The sequence below is a fragment of the Podarcis bocagei genome, assembly GCF_964188305.1.
Source record: "Podarcis bocagei genome assembly, chromosome: Z".
In the NCBI taxonomy this organism is placed as follows: domain Eukaryota; kingdom Metazoa; phylum Chordata; class Lepidosauria; order Squamata; family Lacertidae; genus Podarcis; species Podarcis bocagei.
The window spans coordinates 43618774-43646341 of record NC_138140.1 but is presented as its reverse complement, the minus strand read 5'-3'; the positions used below and the strand labels follow the sequence as shown (position 1 = coordinate 43646341).

General features: G+C 43.7%; 1 protein-coding gene across 1 annotated transcript in view; it reads right to left on the bottom strand.

The window, feature by feature from the left end:
- IL1RAPL2 (interleukin 1 receptor accessory protein like 2) overlaps positions 1-27568 on the bottom strand; it is a 490204-nt gene that overhangs the window by 176061 nt on the left and 286575 nt on the right. Inside the window, 1 exon segment of the mRNA XM_081179011.1 lies at positions 20241-20394. Coding sequence (XP_081035137.1) covers positions 20241-20394 — 154 coding nt within the window.

Below are 27568 nucleotides of genomic sequence, written 5' to 3'. Positions count from 1 at the left end.
ATTCAAACTGCTGACCTTCTGATTGGCAAGTCCTAGGCTCTGTGGTTTAACCCACAGTGCCAACCGCGTCCCTCCTCCTTGGAGTAGCCCCATTTAAATTAATGAACATGACTAAGTTGGCCCAGGGAGGTCACTTCAGTGCTGCTAATGCAACAGTCTGGCTTTACCCCTGGAGGTGCATAAGACAGACCGATGCCAACAAAGCAACAAATTATTATATACCACCCTTCATGCAAAGATCATTGGGTAGTTTACAACATAAAACATACATAATCATCGGTAATAATAATAATAACCATGTGACACATATGTGCTGGTTTGGCATGATTGTGCTTCCATGCAAGAGCTCATTGCACAAACTTTTTCCATGTGAAATTTGAGCTAGACTGTACCACCTCCATTATGCATACTTTGATCTAAGCTGGGGGCCACCACAATGGTGCCCACATGATCACTGGTCATTAAGGCCTTTCAAGGTACCCAATCCTCTTCTAAGTTGATGGCCATCACTGCCTCCCGTGGCAGCAATTTTCACAGTTTTTCCTTGCACTATGTGAATAAATACTTTCTTTTATCTATCTTGAATCTTCCAGAAATCACCTTCACTGGATGTCCATACAAGTTCTAGCGTAATGAGACCAGTTTCTAGCTATATGTGAGACTAGCTATAGTTTCTGCTGCTTTATACTGCATTTGAATGTTGTGTTTTGCTTTGTGACCTTGTTATGCAGTCAGCCATCTAAACATAATAAATAAAGAAATTACAGATACACAGGTTGAACATAGGTGGATGAACACCTTAAACCTGCTTTTCCAAGTCTGGTGCCTTCCAAGGTACTTGGACAAGGATTATGCGGATTGTAGCCCAATGAGAATTTGGTGACCAACAGGTAAAACAAGACTGTCTTACACCCTCCAGTTGACAGTCCAAAGCCCACAGCTGCCATATCAGATCTCCAGAGGACAGAGACAGCTAGCTCCCAAAGATTGCCAGTTACAGAGTCAAAACTCAACACTCTTTGTCTCCTTCTGTGGTCCGTGTTTTGCTTTCTTCACAGACTTGTAGATTACACTATATTTAGCTGAGGTTTGTGTGTGCATGTTACCAGCCATGATGGCTGTGCTCTGCCTCATGGCTGGAGGCAGTGATGCTTCTGAATACCAATCACTGGAAGCCACAGGAGGGGAGACGGCTCCTGTACTCAGGTCCTGCTTATAGGTATCTGGTGACCACCATGAGAACAGGATACTGGATTAGATGAGGTATTGGGCTGATCCAGAAGGCTCTTCTTATGTTCTTATGTCAGAGAGAGGGAGAGGGAGGGAAAGAGGGAGGATGGCATTCACTTATCAGAGTAGTCTCCAACTATTCCCTTGTCACTGTGAGTCACTTACCTGTAGTTTCCCTAAGAAAGAATGTAGTTGTTCACCTTCCAAGAATCATTAAGGCAATCCTCCAAAATTCTTTTGGCTCCATTTACCCTCCCCTACCAAGCATTCACACCCCAATCTTACCATCTTTTAAAATTTTCTAGCAATGATTCCTATGCCCACGTATACAAACCTGATCTTGGATAAAACAACACAGATGGCACAATGAGTTCATGACACTTCAGCAGCTCTTCCTCCTGCCAGTTCACACAGGCAGCCACAGAAATCCACCCTCAGCCAGCCTTTAGATGTTTTGGACTACAACTCCCATCAGAAACAGCACTCTCATCCGCCCCAGCCAGCATGACAAAGACACCCAAAGGTCACTAGGTTGGAGAAGACCATTGCCTTACTATACCAATACCCAACTTCACCTGATTTGTATCCCTGGAGACATGTGCATTCCCCAACCTCACCCAAATTGGCAGATCCAACATCTGACTTTCACTGAGATGAGAGGTCTGAAGTTTTTTCATCTGAAACCAGGCACACAGATAAAAGCTTAAGACTTGAACAGTCTCACCCTACCATTTTACTGTTTGGGTCTCGGCTGCTATTCTTCTTATTCCAAAGTGTTGTCTTCTTTCCTGCCCATAAACTGCTCCCTTCAGCACAGGTTTAAAATACCCACACAAGGAATTGCAGAGCACCATCAAAACAATACCAAAATATAACCAGACAAGCCTGTTTTGAATACAGATCGGTCTTGGTTATTTCTAGCTTTTTATAGGATATCCCTCGCATTATGATTACTTCTTCAGTTTATATTTGAAAGACCAGGGACTGTTGTCATTTCCTATTTTCCTCTTCTATGCGATTCCTCTAAACCCCCTTCTATCCAACAATATTACATCCGTAAGAAAAATAAAAAATTAATATTTATGGTACTAGTGCCACATTCCCAATCTACATCTGGGAACAAGGCATCATGAGTTCTCTAGACCTTGGTTCCCAATTGGTGGTCTGTGGACCCCAGGGGTTCTGCATAACCCACCCAGGGGGTCCATAGCACAATTCAAATAACAAAAAGTACCATAGAGATATCAATTTTTTCAAAAGTAGGGGGGTACGTGGTTTGGCTTTTGGAAAAGAGGGGGTCTGCAGTACTTAGCTAATTGGAATCCACTGGGCTCTGTGCCATTCTGTGACCAAGGAATACTTTTAAGGATAGCCCAGTTTAGGCATCCTAATAGAGGATGCAGAATAGAGGGTGCTAGTTCCACCCCTATTGCCATCTCCAACAGTGTTGGAGTCAGCCATGCTCAGTCCTCAAACCTGGGCCTTTTCAGAGGAGAAGCAGGGCCCACCAGGAAAGTTCCCCACCACCAAGGAGCCTAAGGAGCCACTCTGTACCTAGACACCCCCAGAGCCACCAAGCAGCAGAGGAGTTGGTGAGCGAAGGAGACCCCCAGCTGATGCACTTGAGGCTTTTTGGAAGTAGGGTGAACTTCATAGGAGCATTTGAATGCCAGGAAAGGGTGAGGCTTCCAGCTCCTACGTAAGCGCTCCGCCTGAGCTGTCTTATTGTTGAAGCAACAGCTCCTTTAGAATTCTGAGCTCCAGTGCAAGTGTCCCTGAAGTGAGGAAATAGACAAGGACCCTCCATGAGTTGGGAGGGATGACTTCAACTCATTCAATTCTTGATGCACACCACTTCTATGGCTTCAGGCTGTGAAGCAGTTTATAAATCAGTCAACGAACTTAAAAGAATAAGTGAGTCACCTTTTGCGACTCGTGTAGATTCCCCTCACAGCATGGAATCCTTATCTCTTAGTTTTCTAAATTGCATGAGGAGCCAAAATGAGTATAAAAAGCTTCCCCTCTGCAGACCTCCAATATGTGCAGGTGAGGAGGATGCTGACAGAATGTGTGTCAGGATGCTCTTCCCAGCGTCTTCCATGTGATTCTTAGAATGGCCACTTTATGTAGGCATCTTAGGCTGGCCATCCTATCTAGCATACATTACTTGCATGCACAAATGAGCCCCTCGCCACACATGTCAATAACACAGCTCACATCTCACCTTAGCAACAATGCTTTTTGACAAAGTCAGCTCACAAGCATCAAGCAAGGTGCAAGTACCCACAGAGGCCCCAGAAACCAATTGCTTTGCAGAACTTTGACTTGACTTATTGCCATGTTTCATTTATTGCAGGCACAGCTCTTTCCTTCCTATGGAACGAAAGGATATGAGGGATTTTGTGTTGTATTTTAACAATCTTTATCTAGCAACAACACCCAAACAAACTAGCAAAAAAAAAACAAAAAAAAACAAAATCCAGCCAGCAACACGCGAGCTGTTCCCCACCCCCCTCATCTCTTCAATTTTTCAGGAACTTTTTATAATGCTTGGTTAGCTCTAAAGCAGATCTGTTTTAAGACTTCACACTTGGGTAGACTATGCCACGGACCTTGAAGAGGGAGAGTTAGTAACTCCTGACGACTGAAATCTGTAATCAGGAAGTGGAAATTCAGGCTAGGCTGTCTCAATTTTGGGAGGACCTGCACAGTCTTATGCAAGTAAACTGGACCATTTATGGACCAGTGGCAAGCACTCCTGAATGACCCCAAATGAGAGCAACTACCCAAGGTGCTTCTAAGCACCAAAATGTGCTGGTAACCCTACATATCCTATGTTCTTTTTCAGGTTGCACAGACAACTTAACATTTTTACCAGACTTCTAGTTTCCTTTAAACTGGGGTGGGGAAACTCAGGTCAAATGTGGTTCTCCTGGTCTTCCTCCCTCACTCTAAGGACTTGACCTAGGCTACCCAGTCACTCCCTTTCCTCCTAGGCCACACATCTGACTGGCCCCACTTTGCATCCTCCTTGAGACTTTTTTGCCTGTCTGGAATGTGTCCTTAAACTCCCATAATGCCTTTTGCATTCCTGGATGGAGGATAGAGAATGTGTGCAGAAGCTAATCTACTGCACAAAAGTACGATTTGCACTCATTTTCCCATCAATTTTTGCCTCTAACCATGTCTGCCACTGGCATGCCCCCCCCCCCGAGGGTTGCATGGAAAGGGATATGGCCCTCAAGCTGAAAAATGCCCCTGCTTTAACCAAATTTCTCAGATGTTTTGCCTGAAGATCAGCCACCAAAATATCAGTGGCAACCCCAGGATTAACAAGATGGCAATTTGCTTGGTTCCACTTTAAATTTGATTTGGTCCACTGGGTCAGATGTGGAAGCCAGTGGTACATGGAAACACTTACTGAGATGTCAGCAGAATCAGCCATCTTGGTATACACACTTGGTATACACATGTACTCCCTCCCCCCTCCAAATGCTTTCACTTGCACTCTAAAGTTTATTTTCAGCTTGTATTTGCTGCTTTCCCATATATACAGAATTAGCTGCTTTATCAAGGTGCAAAAACTGAGTTATACACAGAGGCTGCTTAGCAGATCCCTTTTGGCAGGCTTTTCCAGAGAGTAAGGACTACCATGGAAAAGCAATGTCCTACACTGTAACTAATTAGGGTGCAGTCCTAACCCTACTTACCCAGCCGTAAGCCCCACGGAATTCGATAGGACCTTATTCTGAGTAGACATGGCTAGGATTGCACTGACATGGTTAGAATTGTAAACACTGAATCCAATGCCACTCCTACTCAGAGTATACTAAGTAATAAAGCGGAATGATGTGTGGATGGTCCAGTATAAATCCAACACGATTGCACTATTATTGGATGTGACTAACTTACATCCATTAACTTACTAACTTATGTCTGCTCTACTCTGAGTAGAACTTAGCTGATACAACCCATGTTTAGGATTGTAAACAGAGGGACATTGAATAGAGGTCAACCTGTTGTTCTTACCAAAGAGCAAATCAGAATACAGAATACAGAAAAACACCCTAGGTTAGGAAGGCTTCGCCACTTAAGCAAGGCTCGCCTGCAAAAGGAAGTTCTTATCTACTCCTTCATGCCTAGAAAGATCCAATGTTCAGTCTGAAGAACCTCCCAGAGTGATTCTAGAAGGTTCTTCAGTAAGGATGCTAACACCTGAAGTTCAGTGGTTCACCACAGGGGACAGTCCTACACACATATCAGCAGTTCCAGACTGATCTCCAGTGCTATGACTCATCCACCACTCAGATGTATCCTTCATAATTATTGTAGTTGCCAGAAAGCTGGGACACTACAGGAGATCAGAACCCTGTCCAGCTCCCTGTGGAGACTGGATGCAAGGCAGCTTTGAGTAGCAAGCAAAGGACATTGCTCCGATGGATTGTCTGGAGCCAACTGTGGGCCATCCATTTGCATCCGAAAACAGATGAAATCTTCTCCTTGGTCTCAGCAACTATCATGCAAAACTTTAAAGTTTAAATCAGTGCAGTTTCAAAAGGTTCAGTCTGCCATCTTGATTCAAAATGGTGTCCAAATGTCTTCAAACCTAGACGATCTCATTGATATTTCAAAATTTCGATATTTTAAAAAGCAGTATCTTAAGAGGTGCCCAAATTCATAGTAAACAGAAAAACTAACAACTTTCTAAAAATTTGTAGTCGTAGATTCATTGTGGTTTGTGCTCATGATGGTATTGGCTGGGGCGGTTATAAACAATCCCAGTTTCAACACTGTTTGAGCCTGCTAGAGTTTTAGGGTGATCCTGCTGCTTTGTTTTCAGTCCTTTAGCTTTTCATCCCTCAAATATTCTGGGGCTGGGGAGGATTGTCCCACTTTTGCCGTGGTATAGCACTCTTGGATAAGCATTGCAGAACAGCTAATAAAGTGGAATGGTTTGTGGAAGACCAGTGTAAATTCACCACCAATGCCTTATTATCGTGACATAGTGCAGAATACACTCCCTTCCCCCCAAAAAAACCCCCACCAGTCTGGACGGGCCCTAACTGGAACAGCTTGCAAACTGATTCTGTTTCAAGGCGTGGGACTCAATTTCACTGGTCGTTCTAGTGATGTAGTTCTGACAAATGTCCCTGTTACCCATTGTTCTCCCTTCTCTGTTAGATTATTTTGGAGCCACTGACAGCAAAAAACCCCTGTGTGACCTCAGAGCCTCCTGAAAACTGCAACAACGGCTCTGTTATTGTAATGAAAGAGAAACACCAATCCCCACATGTAGCAAAATATTTTTAGGATGGCTATTTACCTTCTATAATTCATCAGCTAAGTACAACCCTTCTCCAAAGCCCTATGCACTGAGCAGGTTTTTTGACAAAACAGCATTTGATGTTGTTAATAATTAGCAAGAAAGGTCCGTGGAGACTACAAGAAGTATTTGTTCTCTGATTTTTTTGCTCTTCTTTTCTTATTCTACAGTGACAGCAGAATCATGCAAAATGGAAGTTAAAGCTAAATTAGAAGCAGCTTATTTCATATATTGAGGGACGCGGGTGGCGCTGTGGGCTAAAGCCTCAGCGCCTAGGGCTTGCCGATCGAAAGGTCGGCGGTTCGAATCCCCGCGGTGGGGTGCGCTCCCGCTGCTCGGTCCCAGCGCCTGCCAACCTAGCAGTTCGAAAGCACCTTCGGGTGCAAGTAGATAAATAGGTACCGCTTACCAGCGGGAAGGTAAACGGCGTTCCGTGTGCTGCGCTGGCTCGCCAGATGCAGCTTTGTCACGCTGGCCACGTGACCCGGAAGTGTCTCCGGACAGCGCTGGCCCCCGGCCAATAGATGTGAGATGGGCGCACAAACCCCAGAGTCTGTCAAGACTGGCCCGTTCGGGCAGGGGTACCTTTACCTTTACCTTTATTTCATATATTACTTCAACGAGGTGATGCTAAACCTGTAAACACTACAGGTTTAATGTATTTCTTAATTACACTTACCTCAGGGTAATGTGCATTGGTTCTCCCCCCGCCCCAATACCTACCATGTTCTCTCCCCACAACAGCCCTATGAGGTAGGTTAGGTTGAGAGAGATGGATGCAATTCACACATAACACTAAGAGTACTCAGCAATATAAAATTGTGACTGCTTTGTGGCTGGTCATCCTGCTGCTGAACTATCCAAAAGCTAAGCCATGGTTTGTCTTAGCATTACACCAGAACCCATACACACGATTTGCCTCACTTTCAACCAATGTTTGTTCTTGGCTCGCCACCCATGGTTTTTCTGGGGAAGACAAATTGTCAGCCAAGGTTAAGGGGCATAGCACTAAGGCTACATAGCTACAGTTAGCACAACACGAAGATGGCTAGGGGAGGACTGAAAGAGTTTCAGTTTCCACTGTAAGTACTGTACTCACATGCTTGTGTGTTCAAGCGTATGCCTGAACTGAGCCATTGACTAGCCCAGGGTTACCCAGTGAGCTTCATGTATGAATGGGGGTGTGGGATTTCCCCTTGTCTCAGCCCGCCATTACCTCTTTCAAAGGAACCTTATGGCCTATCAACTGGGCTAGGAAACTGGAACAGAGAATCCTCAGCATTCCAAATAAATTCCAGGATTCTTTGGAAGAAACCATGGCAGAAAAAAAATGCTGCAACACCAACACACATTGGTAGCCCACAAATTTCAGCCATCTTCAACCTGCCCAAACAGCTGCACTCCAGATGTTTTGGAGTATAAAATCCCATCAGCCCCAGCCAGTATGGCCAATAGTCAGAGACAATGAGAGCTGTAGACCAGCATTTTCTGGGCTGAATACCAAGTGGCTGAAGCATTTATTGCCCTTTTCCTGATCTGTGGGGCATTAATGGCTGCCTTGGGGGCCAAGGAGGACCTTACTGAGCATATCTTGCATGCTATAAAATGGAAGATGAGGTTGAAATGAATTGTGATATTACGTTTATTATGCTAACCATATTGTTCTATGGTGAATTTTAATTATGGATGTTTGAGTGGAATTGATTTATTGTGCAATTTAATTATGTATGGTTTTTATAATTGATTTTATAACTGTAAACTGCTTAGATGTCATTTTGGCATATAAACGGTACATAAATTAAATGATAATGATGCTCATGCAACTTCTCCACTTTGGCAAAAAGCTCAGAAAAGGATTATAGCCACATTAGGACGAAAGACTGAACACGAGAACCAGTGGTCAAAATCTACCAGTTACCGCTTCAATCCATTAATTGCATTAAGATTCTAATGATTTTAAAAGCATGGACTACATCCTCCATCATGCATGACCACGGGCCATGATGACTGGGGCTGATGGGAATCAAGAGTCCAAGAACAGTTTACCTGCCCCTGTCTACTTAAACAACTTTGTCTTTGCCTAATTCCTAGAAATATAAAGGCATGAGTTCTGCTAGAAATTCTTGGGAAGGAATTCTATTATTGTGGTGTCAACACTAAAAAGACCCTGCTCCATGCTATTAAGGAATAATCTCATAGATGAATCTGTCAAGGGTGTGGAATTTGTGGCCCTCCAGATTTTGTTGGACTCACAGCTCCCATCAGCACCACCCAGCATGGTCAATGGTCAGGGATGATGGAAACTGTAGTTCAACAACATTCAAAGAAGCATAAGTGGATGGAACGTGGACCAGTGCATTTCCACTTGACCTTAAAACCTGAGTGGGAAACTGTGGGGGGCCTAGGGGAAGCGGCCCCCTTACAGACCCCATTCCCATGTGATCTGACTAAGACTTCATGTTCAGGGTGAAAACTGACGCAAACACTTCCCAAACGGTTCCTTGATAGAAGCTTTAATTCTCGGCATCTGTGAACTCTATATAACATCCTGAATTCATTTCCTTTACTCTCATAATACCAATCTATCAGGCAGGTCTTAGCCAAGCTTGCCATCAAAGGGTGAACATGAAGAAACAGTAATTGCCATGACCTCCAAGAAAAAAAGCCTGGAATGCTCCAATTTAAAACATGGTCATGTTCTGCAAAGTGTCTGAAAGTGAGATTGATAATATTCTTGAAATGCAGTCATTTTGTCAAAATGGAAGTAGCTACATTTTCTTCTCTCTGCAACTCGGAATATGATTTGGGCAAAAGGACAACCCATTGCAGTTAGCAGAAAATAAATGTGATACATAATGTGACCTCTTTCTTTGTTTAAATCAACCTTTTTTATTTCTAGTAAGGTGTCTTATTGATCCATCCCCTCAAAACACGCTTTAGCCAGGCTTTCCCTTATAATATTTCATCACTTTTCATTTGGATGCTTAAGGTACCAGAGATAAGAAGATCTCACACGGGCTCAAATGCAAGCCTACTCTTCAATGGGCCTGGCTGCATTTATTCATTTAAAATATTTATACACCACCCTTCATAAAAGATGGATTCCAATGTGGTTCTAAGTTAAACAACAATTTTAAAATACATCCCTAGCAAAACCATAAATCACAAAGGCAATTGCAGCCAATGAAAACTCACAAATAAATCGTATTCCAAAAGCCTGTGTTTCCCCTATGTTTTGTTCATAACACATTGTGCTGTCAGTCATTACTGTACAATAATCAAGCACAGAGAAAAGAAGCAATGCTCGCAAGTCTCAACAGGGATGGGCAAACCTGTCAATTTCAGTTTCCCTTCGTTTCTCACTTTCCCAGTCTTCAGTTCTGTTCTCCACATTTCCACATCAGTTTATTTTAGTGCAGATTTCTCCTAATATGCATATTTTTTTGTATTCAATATTGCCAGATAGACACTTCTTTTGCAAAGCAATCCCCTCTCATGCAATGTTTATTACTTCTGCCAATATATTCCTTTTTCCTGAACACTTTACCCTAATATTTGTACACATTACTTAGCTGGAGAATTGAAATTCAAAATTCAGAGAAGTGTGGATTTTGATGGATGGATATGTTTCAGCTTGTGCATTGTTTTTATAAAGTAGATGTTCCCACTCACTTGGGGCTCTGAGGGAGCAGAGCCTGCTGCTCAGTCCCAGCCCAGCTCATGCTCACCCTTCCTTATGGGGGCCCAGGCAGGCTGCTTCATACCAGATTAATACCCACTGCATTGGCCAAACCCTACTTGCATGTGTAACCAATAAAATTTGTGGCCTATTTCAACTCAAAATACCAATCTCCTGTGTTTATTTCTGTGTCTTTCTGGCCCTTGCTGCACCTATGACAGCAGGCTAGATAGGTTTGCATTTAAACAAAAACTGAATGGAATTTCTCCCCCATCTCATCATCATCATCATCACCACCATCATTATCATTTTATTTGTATGCCACCTTTCCATAGTTAAAAAAATACTCAAGGCAGCTTACAACATGACAAGATATCCATGTAAAAACAATATCTAAAGGCAAATATTGGTTGGTAAAAATCAAGTTGGACTTGAATCCTTTTCCTATTAATTATTATTCAATACCCACAACATCATTACTGTATTTTTGGTTTTTATGGAAGCCGCCCAGAGTGGCTGGGGAGGCCCAGCCAGATGGGCGGGGTATAAATAATAAATTATTATTATTATTATTATTATCATGCATGTAATCACCAGATTGATTGGCGCTTATAAGCCCCATTGTCCTAAAATGTCTGGGCATTGGACCAGGTTGGGAAAAGACTGGTCTAGGAATGCTTGGGTATCTCAGGATTCTCACCAACCGCATTGGGATATTTGAACAGGATGACAAGCTGCCAATGCTTCATTACTGTACTATGCAGAGACTGGAGCATGTGAAGGTTCCCCTCCTGATGACCTTGAGATGTAAGGAGATGAATTATTGTGGCTTCTTTGTCATCTAGAGATGAAACACCAGTGTCAGTGGCCCTAGCAGTAGAGACGCCTCATCCTAATAAGCAAAGCCTTCTTTTTTCCTATGCCAAAGACATACTGCCAGGGGAGGGGGGGACCTCGCGCACTAGAGGAGTATAATATTTAAGCCTTACAAACTCTTTATTAAATGTGACAGCAACATCTGTAGCAGCTAGAACACAGGCAGAGCAAGGAAGCAAATAAAGCTATTTAGAGGTTTGGAGAAAGTAGCATAGTTTTAAATATTAAGTAGTCTATCCTGAGCTGATAGGGGTATAAAAAAAATGGCATCCAGTCAGAAACTTCAGAGGGCGTCGAAGATCAAATGTTTTCTTTCATTTCCCTTCCTCTCTTCCTCATCACATGTCCACCCATTTCCGTGAGGGGGGGGGGAAGCAAAATTTTCAAAGGTCCGTATAGTTAAAGTTATGGTTTTCCCAGTAGTGATGTATGGAAGTGAGAGCTGGACCATAAAGGCTGATTGCCAAAGAATTGATGCTTTTGAATTATGGTGCTGGAGGAGACTCTGGAGAGTCCCATGGACTGCAAGAAGATCAAACCTCTCCATTCTGAAGGAAATCAGCCCTGAGTGCTCATGGAAGGACAGATCCTGAAGCCGAGACTCCAATACTTTGGCCACCTCATGAGAAGAGAAGACTTCCTGGAATGTTGGGAAAGATGGAGGGGACAAGGAGAAGGGGACGACAGAGGACAAGATGGTTGGACAGTGTTCTCGAAGCTACAAACATGAGCCTGACCAAACTGCGGGAGGCAGTGGAAGACAGGAGTGCCTGGCGTGCTCTGGTCCATGGGGTCACAAAGAGTCGGACATGACTAAATGACTAAACAACAACAACAAAACAATTTACAATATTTCTAGACCTCGCTTAATTGGAATGGATTTATCTGCAGAGTCTCCAAAGTTTCCTTGAGCCAGACCCAGATGCATTTACGGGCAATGAACCGAAGAAGACCCCTGCTGGATCTGAGCAAAGTCCCACCTAGTCCAGCATCCTGTTCTGACAGTGGCCAACCAGATGCAGGAGCTGAGTGCAAGCGCACTCTCCCCACCTTTGATTCACAGCAACTGGTGTTTAGAGGCATTTACTGCCTCCAACAATAAAGGTAAAACAGCCATCATGGTTAAGCCACTGGAACAAATGAGAGATAGGAAGGAGGATACTATTAATTCAGAACCCTTTGACTGGGCAAGCCTTGGTTAAAGAAATTTAGAAAGGGGGTTGGGGGAACAGGGTTGGCCAGTAGAATGGGGGAGCTTCCATGCCCTGCCAGCTTTTTTAAAGTACCTGTGCAGTCCCACAACCCTATATCAAATTCTTCTTTTCCAGCGGAAATACAAAGTACTATCAGCTTATAGAATCAATCATCTTAATGGCCTGGGGCATGAATTATTGAATCTGTGAGATGAAGAGCATAATCTGAGGGGCGAAGGGAGAGCCAACCGATTCCTTCATGCTTATAAAACACTTCATGATCCACAATTTCACATTCACTGATGATGTTGATAATGACGAATGTGATTATTTTTTTGCCACTTGAGCTTCTCCTAGTTCCTTGGCTACCTGGTTCATACCCAGGACCCATCCTGCAACTCCCTTTAGCTTCCATCCCTTCTCGTTTAGTAGGTATAACAATTAAGACATCACCTATGGGGTGGCGGATATTATAGTCCAGGGTTGGGGAATCTGAGCCCTTCCAGGTGGGGCTTGGCCTCCCATCAGGTCCCATCGGTGCTGCAGAATTTGCACCAAACTGCAACTTACAGATCACATCTATCAGATAGCAAAAGGTCATCTGCACTGCTTTGCATGCACCAAGTCCCAGTTTTGATCCCATGCTATTTCCCTGCCTGCAGTCCCAGAGAGCTACTGCCAGGCAGTGTAGACAGTACTAAACTAGATGCACCCAAAACCCTGGCTCTGTTCAAGGCACATTCCTATGTCCCAAGAAACATAGATGGGATTCATCGCCAGCATGCAAATACAGAACGAACAAAGCATATCCGTATGTCAACCAATCATATCTGCAAAGCACCTGAGAAATGCCTGCAACTCAAGGAGATTAAATGTGCTTGTGTGTTTTTCACCTGTCCTTTCATCTTTAAAATTGCAAAGGACAAAGCCAGCATCTGTAATTTATTAGCATCTGCATGTTGGGGAGGATCATGGGGAAACAACAGTTGCCTGCAGCGATACCAACTAGTGCTCTGATCCTGTCACATCTCATATGCCAGACTCCAGGTTCAGGCTAACTGAGATCTACTTCTCACTGAAATGGTAAACCTGGCTCTGGGCTATAATACTTCAGACTGCAGGGGGAGGTTATCACGACTGGATACTCTTTATACAAAATCATCGCCATCCCTGCAGACCAAAAACTAGCAAGCCATAGAGAAGAGTTCCTATCCAGCCAATTTTTCCTGACATGCTATGTACAGAGCTTTTCTTTATATTGAGGAGCATCCAACTTTCAGTCATAATTATCTGTAGTCTGCAGTGGAGCAGCCTAGAAACATAGAATTGGGAGGAACCTCAAAGGTCATCTAGTCCAATGTCCTGTCCATGCAGGGCACCCACTACTACACAGAGGTATTGCTGCTATGCCGCTCAGGCTCTGCTTAGAGATTGATCATATCACTGAAAATTAGGTCTTAGGAGCTGAACTGGAAGTCTGACTTGCTGCACTGTCAGGAGCTGCTGAGGCTGTGTGTGTGACTAAGTCACCAAGGACTCAGCTATACAGCTGCAAATAAAATGTTTTAAGTGTCTTTTAAGTGCACTATACAATGTGACGCTTGATGGTGAGCCTTATGGAAAACTCACTGTATTTTCAAAACGTTTTATATGTGTGTAGATTCCACCCAAGTTACAAACTACATCTGATATGGCATTTTTCAGAAGTCCATTCCCCCCCCCCAAAAAAAAAATTTCTTTCCCCCACCCTAGTAGGAAAATAACTTTTGCAGAATTTTGTTCCACTAATCTCCACCATTATTGGCGTGGGCGGGCACTGCTATTTTCCACCCACACTGACCCAGAACAATAGTAGGTCTGGGGTGTTGTGGAGGATGCAGAATGGTGGCTGGTTTTCTAACAAAGATGTCACTTGGGCTGCCACCACTGAAGAAGAAATTAGGGCAAAAGAAATAATACTGTGCCACTGGCAACAGTAATGGTGAGCCTCTGCTCCAAGAGCTTCTCAGAGGAAAAAAGAAGAAGCTGCTGGATCCATCCTATACTTACAGTAGTCAACCCAATTCCCCTAGGAAGCCCACAAGCACAACATCATTCTCCTCACTTTTCCAGCAACTAGAGGTAGAACATAGGAATCATTTATACCTTTTGTCCTTGCCCTAGAGAAATTCAGTGAACACCTCCCCCCAATTTACCCTTCCCACAAACAGGGTGGAGAATTTGTGCAAGAGTCCATTTGTGCAAAGCTCTATCATCTGCTGATTTAAGACATGAGAGAAAGGGAATTAAGTTGACTAAAGAAAGTGATGGAGGAACCCATCACAGTATGATAAAAGAGAACATTATTTGCCATTCTAATTACTTTGCATGTTCACAATACAGGCAGGCAGCTTGGGAAGCTGTAAAGCAAAGCACTCGGAGTAGCTGGGTGATATATAATTCATAGACTGCAGCATATTGCTACATTTCTCATTGCGTCTTTTACAGTACTTCTAAGGGAAATCTGGCATAATACCCCCCTCCATTTGTCTTTTGGAATCATTTCACATCAACGAGCATACAAACAGCTCCTACTCAGTCAACAGGCACATCTCTTATCTTTATTGACTTGGGTACCAAAAATTAAAAAGCAGCTTTTATTGAATCATCCAGAACACTGACACATTTTCTTCTCAATAACTTTGATATGCTGAGGTTGTATATTCTCTCTCTCCGTTTTGAAGTCCATCATTACCTGCAAATGAACACAACTGCTTACCCTGCTAATTTACCTGCCCATCTTGCAGGCAGTATATTATATTGATGAAGATGGGTAACTTTGCCTATCTACCTACCTGTTGCATAGGGAATGGCAGAGTGGTTCCATTTCTCCTGCTACAGCAGGGATGGGGAACCTGAGAACCCCCAGAGGTTGTTGGACTCCAACTCCCATCAGCCCCAACCAGCATGGCCAATGATCAGGCATAATGGGAGATGTGATTCAACAGCACCCAGAGAGCCACAGGTTCCCCCTATCCCAGTTCTATGGGGTTGGTTCACCTGGGCATAAGGTAAAGGTAAAGGGACCCCTGAGCATTAGGTCCAGTCCGAGGGAGCCGGCGTACAGCTTCCGGGTCATGTGGCCAGCATGACTAAGCCGCTTCTGGCGAACCAGAGCAGCGCACAGAAACGCCGTTTACCTTCCCGCTGAAACGGTACCTATTTATCTACTTGCACTTTGACGTGCTTTCGAACTGCTAGGTGGGCAGGAGCAGGGACCGAGCAACGGGAGCTCACCCCATTGCAGGGATTCGAACCGCCGACCTTCTGATTGGCAAGTCCTAGGCTCTGTGGTTTAGCCCACAGCACCACCCGCATCTCCTAGGCATACTCAGCGCCAAACAGTGACTGTGAGATCAAGCAAAGTTGGTGTGGTGTAGTGGCTAGAATGCTGAACTACGCTCTGGGAGACCAGGCTTCAAATCCCCATTCAGCCTTGAAGCTCACTGGGAGATTTTGGATCAGTTGCCATCTCCCATCTAACCTATGTTGTTGGGAGGATATCATGGAGAGGGAGAGATGCATGGATGCCTCCTTGAGCTCCTTGCAGGAAAGGCAGAAAGTAATAGTGGTAGTAAAAGTGATATTGTCACAGTTCTGATACCAGAAAGAGAACTGTAGAATAGCCTTGCACAATTTCACATTGTTTCTCAATGGATTTGCTTCACATATTCAGAAGACCACAATTCACCAGGCATCTCTTCTTCACATACTCACAACCACCTGATGTGATTGCATGAAGCTGCAGCACATGTCCGCTTCAGTTCAGAAGGCACTACCCATACATGAGAAAAGTACAGTGGTACCTACGGTTAAAGACGCTTCAGGTTACAGATGCTTCAGGTTACAGACTCCGCTAACCCAGAAATAGTACTCAGGTTAAGAACTTTGCTTCAGGATGAGAACAGAAATCGCGTGGCAGTGAAGCAGCAGTGGGAGGCCCCATTAGCTAAAGTGGTGCTTCAGGTTAAGAACAGTTTCAGGTTAAGAACGGACCTCCGAAACAAATTAAGTTCTTAACCCGAGGTACCATTGTATAGGCAATTGACCCTGCCTTAGACACCTGTGGCATTCACACACATACCACATCTGGAATCCCATTGAGTTCAATGGCATTTAATCCCAGGCACAGAGAAGGCGGCCTTAATATTTTGATCCCACCCATTGGTTCTTGTGCAAGATCATAATATATAATAGCAGCACTATATTTTTTTTAAAAAAATCGACCTTAGAAACGCCAAAACATATCTAAATGCAAAAAGCACTGAATATTTTACACGATGACTCCTCTATAAAACCACGTATCCCAACTCTCCATATTTACCAGGACCAGTCTCTAGTTTCTGGCACTAGTCCTAAATCACAATCTCTATGTCCCCCTTTTTTTGGAGAAATGTAGGGAGAAGATGTACAACTTCTTGACTCTATGGTGTCAGGAATCAGTCCCTGGCACCTCCAGGTAGGGCTTTGAAAGATTCCAGGCTTGATTGGTTGCCTCACCTTGACTCATGGGTGGGCCAGCCCTAGAGGAGATTCTCTCATCAGCCTCAGTCAGCACGACCAATTGTCAGTAACAATGGGATGTGTAGTTCAGCAACATCTGGAGGGCTACTGTTTCCCCAACCACCCTCTGCTTCATGTGTGGCCAAAGTGGTGCCCTCCAGATGTTATGGACTGCAACTCCCACCATCCTTGACCATTGACCATGTATGTGCAATGCTACCACACTCCTCGCCTTGCACTCTGCCCTTCTTTTACCTATCCAAGATGGTAAAATGTTGCTGAAAGTATTTGAGCTGCATCTATTCCATAAGAAGAGCAAAGAGGTCCACAGTTGAATTCAAACTCCCCATTCAATATTTTCCCTTAATAGGAAGCTGTTCTTGCCAATTTAATGTCAAACAGATGGGTAGGAGGAAGGCTTTGGGGATGTTGAGGGAGCTAGGGAGAATGTGGCTTTGGTATCCATCCTTTTTTGGGGAGAAAAGAGATATTTAAGGTGGCCATGCCCCTACATCAGGGAGAATAGTCATCTGTCCAAGGACAATCCTGTATCTGAGGAGCTGTCTGGTCAAGATAAACAACTATCAGTAGGGAGAGTAGGGGGAGCCTTGAAGCTACCAACCAACAGGGAGCATCTAGACACCAGACTAAGTAGGGGCACAGGGCACAACCTTCCTCACTGTGGTGGGATGTGTTGTATTTCTTTTTAAATCACAGTAGCCATTTCTAGTTTTGCACCTAGACAATAAATTAGCTTATTCAAATTTCATGCAAATTGCTGCCATCTGCACAAAAGACAGCTCTGTGAAATATTGGGGGGCGGGGGCACATCCTACATAGCACTTGAAAATAAGATATGGATGATGCAAATCCCAGCTGCAAAGAATGCCATGGTCGTTTCTCTGCCACCTGTGTCATCACTTGACCTATTTCTCTGTTGGTAATGGAAGCAGCTTTCTTTCAGAAAAATCAAAATGGTAAGCATTTTGCACCTTTATAAGAAATATGGTAGAGCAAAGGCTTGCAATTACATCCTGTCAACTCATAGGGCTGCCAGCGTCCTGTGGGTGAAAGCTGGGGTGAGTCAGGTTCATGAGGTGGAGCCTGATGGGTGTTTTCCTCAAGTTACTGCTCAAGAGAATGTTTTAAAACTGTTTTTAGAATGTTTGTGACTGTTTTTAGAATGCTTTCTAAAATGTGCTCTTTATTTGCTGACCTAGGCTCCCTCAGGAAGAAGTATAATTTAAATGGATATATAATACCTTGCATCTCAGTATGGAAGAGGCTGACTAGATGATCTGTGTGCCTCGTCTGTCTAGGTCGGGGTAGGCAACCTAAGGCCCAAGGGCCGGATGCGGCCCAATTGCCTTCTCAATCCGGCCCACGGATGGTCCAGGAATCAGCGTGTTTTTACATGAGTAGCATGTGTCCTTTTATTTAAAATGCATCTCTGGGTTATTTGTGGGGCATAGAAATTCGTTCATTAAAAAGAAAAAAATGTCCTGACCACCACATGGTCTGAGGGACGGTGGACCGGCCCCCTGCTGAAAAAGTTTGCTGACCCCTGGTCTAGGTGCTATCTGCTAATGAGAATCTTCACTGGTCTCCATTCTGGAGGTACCTACTTTTGTTCTAAGTCTGACTGGGGAGTTTACTTTGATATTACAGCATGAGAAAGATGCTGGGGTTGAAGAAGATATGCTTGCTTTGGTTTGTCAACCAAACTGGAAAGTGGCACTTCCACACCATTTGTCTTTGGCTGAAATGAAATTCAGGCGGATTGCTCCAGTTGAGAAGGGCATCCAATACGGAACAACTACCACGGCAAATTCCCTCCCAATAACAGCAGGCACAATTTGAAAATTAGGGAATTAATGAGATTTAAGAGAGATTAAGTGAACAGGGAGTTCAAGCAGAAGCATTCAATTGATGTAATTGAGTGGAATAATTTGTCATGGCCAGAGCAACTGATTGTTGCACACACAAATTTCAGAAGTAACCGGGCAGTTTAAATTGGCATTTGAAAGAAGACCAACAAGAGGCAGCAATGGAGATGGGACATTGTCTTCTGCAAAACTAGAATGAAAAGTTGGGGCAAAGGGAACCACTTCCTGCCCAGCAGCAATGTCATAAGAATTCAGTGTGAGAATTTATGAAAACAAGTATTCCATTTGTAGTTTTCTGAAGGTAGATGGGAAAACAAGCTATGCATTTCAATAATGTAACCAAGGTGGATCATTGGAACACCTGCTCTAGACATAGGAAGGTGGGTGTGTCACATGCCTTCAGATCACACAGGCATCACCCACACATCCCACACCCCCAAAAAGACAGGTGAAAAAACAGGATCTTGCTCAGTGGTTTACCAAGGGAAGCTGCTCAGGCAGACTTGAACCATTCTCATTGGTCCTAAGTCTAACACAATAGGTTGGCTATGAAGAGCCAAGTGCAACATTTGAATACTTCTCACCAACGAGACACCCCAAACTGCATATGAACACATATGGTTTTATTAGCTTTATGCACATGCTTTAACAAGCTCAAAATGCTGTACAGTCTCTTCCAACTGCAAAAAAATGGTGTAACAGCAGCTTCTGGAAATTGAGTCCTCAGACTTGGTACAAGGCAGCTTCCTGCACATTCCTGTCTTTCAGGGCTCACTGATTGATTACACAAGGATCAATGAATAGGGGATTCAAGTGCCAGAGATCCCACCAAAACACACTGGGATCTTGGTGCTCGAAGCTCCACCAAAATCTGGAGTTAGCTCCGTAATAAGCCACATTCAGCATCAGACTGCTTGTGAGAGCCAAACAACAAACAAACAAACAAAAACCAGATACATGCAGTATTGGACAGCAACAGTGGAGGGGTTTTGCTGAACAGGAATCCTTATGAGTAGTTAGAACTTTTAATTTCAACATCAACACCTTTAAAATATGGACATGCACCAGTGCTAGTTCTTATGGACTAAGTGGTCCTTTGACCTTATCCAGCACGGCTCTTGCTATGTTCTTATGTTGATATAATATTTGAAAATGGTAGGGGCATGGATTCCCAGGCTGCATTTTTATGGGAAAGGTGCCCTGATGAGCTCTACCTCTTTCAGAGAGGTTATCTAACTTAATTTTCTGCTCTGCTTCTACTAGCTGACTTTTGAGTTACCTTGTACTTTTACACAGGTGATCTGCACAGATGGGCTGCAAATATATTGTATGATGTTCTGTTGATGTCTGTTTGTTTGATGTTCTGTTGATGTCTGTAGTGCCACTTTGGAACGTAAGATAAGGCAGGGTAAAAAAAAAAAAAGTTCTAAAACATCATTCTAGACATCAATTTTTCTGACCTCCTACATTTCATGCTCTTTCCCTTCAATTTCACCCCAAAAGATTCTTACCTGTAACTTTGAATTCAGTTGTTCGTCGTATCAGTTTTCCTTCAAATTTTAGCTCACAAGTATAATTCCCACCATCTTCTTCCTGAACATCTTGTATTAGTAGAGTGTTCTCTTTCTGAACTACTAGATTTCTCCACATTTTTGGCTTACACTCCTGCAAAAAACAAAACAAAAAAACAAACAAACAGAGTCTTAACTTGGCATGGTAAAGTAATGTTGCATGAAACAGAGCGTCCAGATCAAGGAAAGTACAGTGGTGCCCCGCAAGACGAATGCCTCGCAAGATGGAAAACTCGCTAGATGAAAGAGTTTTCCGTTTTGGAGGTGCTTCGCAAAACGAATCTCCTATGGGCTTGCTTCGCAAGACGAAAATGTCTTGCAAGTTCCTGCGGGTTTTTTCCCCTTCCCCCCTTTTTCTAAGCCGCTAAGCCGCTTATCAGCTGATCCGATAAGCTGATAAGCCGCTAAAAGCTGCTAATAGCGCTAATAGCACTAATCTGCTAATCCGTCAATGGGCTTGCTTCGCAAGACGAAAAAACCGCTGGACGAAGAGAATCACAGAACGGATTGTTTTCGTCTTGCGAGGCACCGCTGTAATAGTGAGCACTCTATTCTGCCTTGCTCAGATCCCACCTGGAGTACTATGCCCTGCTTTGGGCACCATCGTTTAATAAAGATAACGACAACCTGGAATGTGTACAGAGGATGATGACCAAGATGATCAAGGGTCTGGAAACCAAGCCTTATGAGGAACGGTTGGGGGAGTTGGGTAAGTTTAGCCTGAAAAATAGGAGACTGAGAGGAGATATGATAAATCCTATTAAAATATCTGAAGGGCTGTCACATGGCAGCTTGCTTTTTGCTGCTTGAGAGGGAAGGACTGAAACCAATGGCTTCAAGTTACAAGAAAGGAGATTCCAACTTAATATTAGGAAGAACTCTGTGACAGTAAGGATGGACGGAATAGGCAGAAGGTAGTGGACTCTCCATCACTGAAGGTTTTTAAACAGAGTTAGATGGCCATCTGTCAGGGACTACTTAGCTGTGATGCATTGCAGGGGGCTGGACTACATGACCCTTGAGATCCCTTCTAACTGCACAATTCTATTATTCTATTATTAAATATTGAATATATATATATATATATATTATTCTATTATTCTATTATTAAATATTGAATATATATATATATATATATATATATATATACCCGTGAAAATCTACGAAAGCATATATATATATATATATATATATATATATATATATATATATATATATAAAATAATTCTATGATTCTAGAAGCACCCGGTTGTTCACTGTGAGAAGAGGATAAGAAGATGCTGGAGTAGTTGGGTCATTGACCTGATCCAGAAGGCTCTTAGGTTCATCCCCTAAACTGCCCTGACATTGGCAGGCCTTATGGGCACTTCTTTTCTTTCTTTCTTTTTTGTATCTGTATAGGGTTCCATTCCCAGCCTCCCACATGTGTTGGCAAAGCACTTATAAGTGTGCCCCATCCTGCTATGCCCCATTACACCCTGCCCCCGGTTCCTCCTCTGCTTTGCCTCCATCTGGCTCCAAATGGACTCGCGCATTGGTGGCCAGACGTCAATTGGAAACACCTAAAATGGTCGTCGCCTGTAGTTTATCAGCTTTTCAGACCCACAATCTGGTTACCTTTCAAAGCACTTAGTTTTATCATTTGGGTCCATCAATTATGGACCAGCTGGCAAACCCAACATCAAACTTTTTGAATAATTGGTATGTTTGTTATTGTAGCTACACCTTCTCTGCCTTGAAATTGCTAATACCTCTTCTATTCTTGTCTCACAAAAGTCACGTTAATGACTCCCTGCCCTTCACCTGCCAGTCTGATAGGTTTTCTTTCAAATTTTCTTGTCTATCTTCAATAATAAGAGAAGAGCCGAAAGACAGATCACATATTGCTGCCTAAATTCCACCCCCACTTCCCATCTCTCATCCCCCCCACTCCCACTCCCACCCCTCAGAGGAGAACAGCTTTTCTGTTTAAGCCTTGCTCATTCAATTACATCTTGACTCCTGCACTCAATCCATGTTGTCACAACAATCCTTTAGGCCTAATGGCACTACGGAAACAGTAACAAAGACCATAATTGTGCAAATCCTTAAGAGAGCCATTTCACGGGCAACATTTCCATAATAAAGAAAACTTACACTATGGTTAAATATAAGGGTTTTGATGGAAAGTATTCCGCCTGGAGCAAATGTTTGGATGTATAAACACAATCATGTGTTCAGTACTGTGGACTGGGCTTTTCCCCTTCTAGACTGATACTTCAAATGGCAGGAAGTCATCTCTGCATAAAACGAATACAGATATTGGGGAAAGTCCATGGCTCAGTGGCAAAGCATTTGTTTTGAATGCAGAAGGTTCCAAGTTCAATCCTGTGCATCTCTAGGTAGGGCTGGAAATGACCCCTGAAAGCCTAGAGAGCCATTGCTAGTCAGTGTAGACCAGTGTTTCACTGTTTGGGACAAGAACCACCAATGGGTCTTGAGCTATTTTCAGGTGGGTCTGCCCATGCCTAGTGTCTCTTCAGTTGCTTTCTCCACCAACAACAGAACTAGCAACTCCTTGCATGCTGAGCAACGGTGGTCTGGAGATAGAGTGTTAGATATTCTTGTGTGAGAGAATCATATGTTCCAGAAACAGAGAAGAACAGAGAAGTTTCAAGAAGCAACAGAAGGCTGAGAAGGTTTTGCCTTTGCTAGGATGTTTTCTGTGGGAACTGTTCTTTGGAAATGTACAGTGCAACAGGAAGCACTGATAACAATGGTTCTGTGTTGCTTCTTCTGAGTCTCTTGCTTGCATCTTGCAGTGAGAGAAGCAGAGAGAGAGTCTTGGACTCTTGTTGGACTCTAAGTTTCTTCTTCTTCTTTGGTGATCACTCGTAGCCAAGTAAGATTGTCTTCCATAAACACGGTTTTAACAATAAGTCCGTAAGTGACTGTGGAGGCCAATTCTGGATCCACATGTCCTTCCACAGTGGGGACATTGGAGTTGATCACGGTGTGGATTTGCCAAGCGTGCCTTCCTCTTAGCATGTTTCTCCCTTGCGTCCTGAGTTCAAGTGTCTTCAAAGCCCATGACACCTTTGGTAAAGGCTGTTCTCCAACTGGAGCGCTCGCAGGCCAGTGTTTCCCAGTTGTCAGTGTTTATACTACATTTTTTTAGATTTGCCTTGAGACAGTCTCTAAGCATGGCAGTGATGAATGCCTGTATATATTTCCTACCAATATGAATCTTTATGGCATCCATGAATGTTTATCGCCTACTGTGTGTACCTTCAACCCCAAAGATGCTTCCAAGGAAGGAGCTGCGTTGAGTTGTAACTCTGCTGAGTATGGATACTGGCACACACGTACAGAGAAAGTGATGCCGGACCCGATCCTACTAAATCATCCATTGGAGGTTGATGGATTGATCCAACATACAGATCTTAGAATCAGAGGATTATAGAGTTGGAATCTAGTCCATCCCCCTGCAATGCAGAAATCTCAACGAAAGCATCCATAGCAGATAGTCATCCAATTTCAGAAGGTCTCCTTTCTCTGAGAGAAAGGGCCAGGGGTTATGTGTTGAAAGAAATTAGACAGAGAGGTAAAAAGTAAATATTTATCAGTAGCAGAATTATTATAGTGTTAAATAATCTGGGGATATAAATAAAAGAGATAAGAAAGGAAATCCGTTGTAGAAGGTGAAGGTGAATGCAAAAGGACCAGGAAAGAAGAATGAAAGAAACTGGTCATTTGGTGTGGACTTCTGCAAATAAAGTACAAGCTGAGTATGAAAGGAGAATGGCAGAAGAAATTGCAGGAGATGGGTAAAATAAAAAACACTTTGAGAGTAATGCAGGAGTGGGAAGGGGAAAATATAAAAGGAAAGGCCTTCCCCACTTCGAGCCATTGGATCAGCACCTTTTGTCTAAAATGTGGAGGCTTAGTCATGATACCTCCAGAGCAAATGTCTGCACTTAGCCTGAGCAAAACTGAGCTATGGAACTCTTTACAACAAGGAAAACCCTGTTAGTTATGCCACTAATTTCTAGTCAATTATTCCAAACTCTGCCTCAATGTGTCACCATTTTGTGACTGGCAGGCCTCAGCATTTCCCACCTATCACAAGTGGGACCTGGGGGTAGTAGGTCTGTGAATTCCTGGTGTAGACAGTACTGAGACCAGTGGTTCAACACTGTGCAAGATAACTTCATGTGTTGCTGTGAACCTCAAGAGTTTTGCTTGCCACTGTCAAAGAACCCAAACTGCAGGGTTTGTTCTGCCATTGCGAGACCCACTGGGGTAAATTCACAATTTCAACATGCATAAAATATAGGAACCCAGGGGATAGTCTGATGTGTTCCCTTCCCCACACAGCAATCGTTTTCTCCCTCCTTCTCTTTTTTTAATGTCTTGTTGCCACATTGCTCTTTTTGATGTACAATATCAATTCTGCTCAATTTAATCAATGTGACAGCTTAATAGTTAGCTGTCACCCATCAGGCAGATGTGGTATAACTTATGTGGGGCACACTAATAATGAAAGAGGAAAGAGTTCGGAGAGCTGGTGTAGTGCAGTGGCAAAGCGACCAACCTACAAATAATAAAGCTGCTGGTTTGAATCTGGCTTCTGCCATGAACTCCCTTAAGCCAGTGTTCTTAACCCTGGGGTCACTATATGTTGTCAGACTACAATACTTGTTGTTCCTGACCATTGGCTCAGCTGGTTGGGTCTGATGGGAGTTGTAGTCTGACAGCAACTGGGGATTCAAGGTTAAAGGGCACTGCTTCAGGTAAGCCATTCTCTGTTAGCTTCAGTCTCCCCATCTGCACTATGTAGGTTAACAATATTTACTTAGCATTTATGTGTAAAGATACTTGTACATTGCAATTTTGAAAAAACAAACAAACATAAAAAACATTAAAGTAGTTTACAACAATTAAAACCACATGAAGTTTTAAAAGCATAGATCACCAGCTAACTATTATAGGATTTTTATTATTATTAATTGACTGTGTAAGGCAGGCAGCATAGAGCAATTTTCAGCAATTTTTCAAGAAGACATGCGCTGAAAATCTATTGGAGTGGACCAATTACACTAGAGACCTGATTTCCTATCAATGTCAGATGAGCCTCACCAACTCAGGAGACAACTAGTGATGCTCCTATAGATTATCTTGGTGGTCGAGCTGGAATTTAAGTGTTTGGATAGTCCCTAAGGCACTCTGGACCTCCACTTTTCATGGCTTTATAAATTAGCACAAGGACCTTGAAGCTGGCTCAGCAGTAAGTGGACAGTCAGTACCGATGCTTTGCACAATGGTATCACAGGTTGTTGACCAGATACCCCCACCAACAGTCTGTCTGGTCTATTCTGCACCAGCTGGAGCTTACAGACTACACTTAAGGGCAACCCTGCATATAGCTGGGGTTGGTGAGTAAAGAATTGATTGAAAAATCACTTTGACTTTTTAAAATGAAATTGCGGTATACAAGTTTTTGAAGACCTTATCCAACTCAAAGCCCCACTGCTCTTATATTTCCAAAATGTACTCAGCTGTAGTCTATGACTGGCTTGGGCATTCGGCATGATGAACCACAATGGCACTGTCAAGGCACATCATTGTAGCAGTAGCTCAGACCTCACACAGCAGACAGAAACACAACTAATTTTTAAGTGAAGTAATACACCAAGGATGCAGAACCTTTTTCAGCCTGAGAACCACATTCCCTTCTTGGCAATAGTGGGCAGATCTGGAGACAAATGTTGGAAGAGCAACAAATTCCTGGACTAGATGACTCTAGGGCAGTGTTTCCCAACCACTGTTCCGCGGCACACTAGTGTGCCGCGAGATGTTGCCTGGTGTGCCGCGAGATGTTGCCTGGAGGGAGGCGGGCGAGTCGGGCAGCGAGAGGCGGGGCGGCGGCGGCGAGGAGAGGCCGTCCAGCACGGGGCTCTCGCCGTCTGCCTGCCTGGCTGCCTGCGAGCTCGGCGGGCAACGCCTCCATCCGCAGCGCCCGCCTCGCGGCTCTCATTCCCTGCCAAAGCTCACCCAGCCAAGCCGCGCTCTCCTTCCTGCCTCGCTTTGCTGCCTCCTCCCCCCCCACCCCAAAGCTTGGAGGTTCCCCGGCAAGGGGGAGGGGAAAAAATTGAAACTTACACTTTCGTGCGTCCCTCCCGGCGTGACGCTGCGCGCTGACGTCACGGGGCTGTAATGGTGGTGTGCCTCGAGATTTTTTTCATCAAACAAGTGTGCCTTTGCCCAAAAAAGGTTGGGAAACACTGCTCTAGGGGTCCCTTCCAACTCTAAGATTCCATGATTTGCAAATTTACCTTTGTACAGCAGACTAGTTTCTACACACACCCCTCTCTGCCTTTCATCAACGCAAATAAAAGGCATTATCAGTGTTCAAGCGTACATTGCAGCCAGACAGAAACACACAAGGAGGGATTCAGGGGAGCTTGACCTGGGAAGGGTCCCAAGGGCCAGATAGAGAAGCTGGGGACATGTTTGGCCATGAGCTTGAAGTTCCTCACCCCTGTAATGAATAGAAGTCTAACAAGGGGACCTTCTCCTAAAACCTCTAAAATCATGAGCTGTAGCCAATGTTAGCCTCATTGGAATGAATGAATGAATGAAAATGACTACAGGTGAAACTCAGAAAATTAGAATATCGTGGAAAAGTTCATTTTTTTCAGTAATTCAACTTAAAAGGTGAAACTAATATATGAGGTAGACTCATGACATGCAAAGCGAGATATGTCAAGCCTTTATTTGTTTTAATTGTGATGATCATATCTCATATATTAGTTTCACCTTTTAAGTTGAATTACTGAAATAAATGAACTTCTCCATGATATTCTAATTTTCCGAGTTTCACCTGTAACTTAGGTCCATTAATTTCAGCGGGGTTACTTAGTTAAATACAGCCCTACATAGCCACAACCAGTGGAGGCTGGTCCATTAGGATGAATGAGGCATTGCTCCCACCAAGCTCAGCCTGTCCTCAGCTAGCCCCCAACTTTCCTACTCATCTCCCTCTTTTGCCTCAGCATTTTTTTAAATAAAACTCAGTAGGGAAGAGTTTGGGAGCAAAACCAGAAGTGGTTGGCTCTCCCTGCTTTCTGCCCTTCTACCCCCAATAGACCCCAGCCTCCACTGACTACACCACAGTCCATGGATGGGACTCTTCTTCCCCTTTAATGCACAGGGAGATGGTTGCTCCGTCTTACAGTTTCCTCTTTAACTGGACCAGCTTGTATAAATTTCTCCAGACGTTTGGGGGG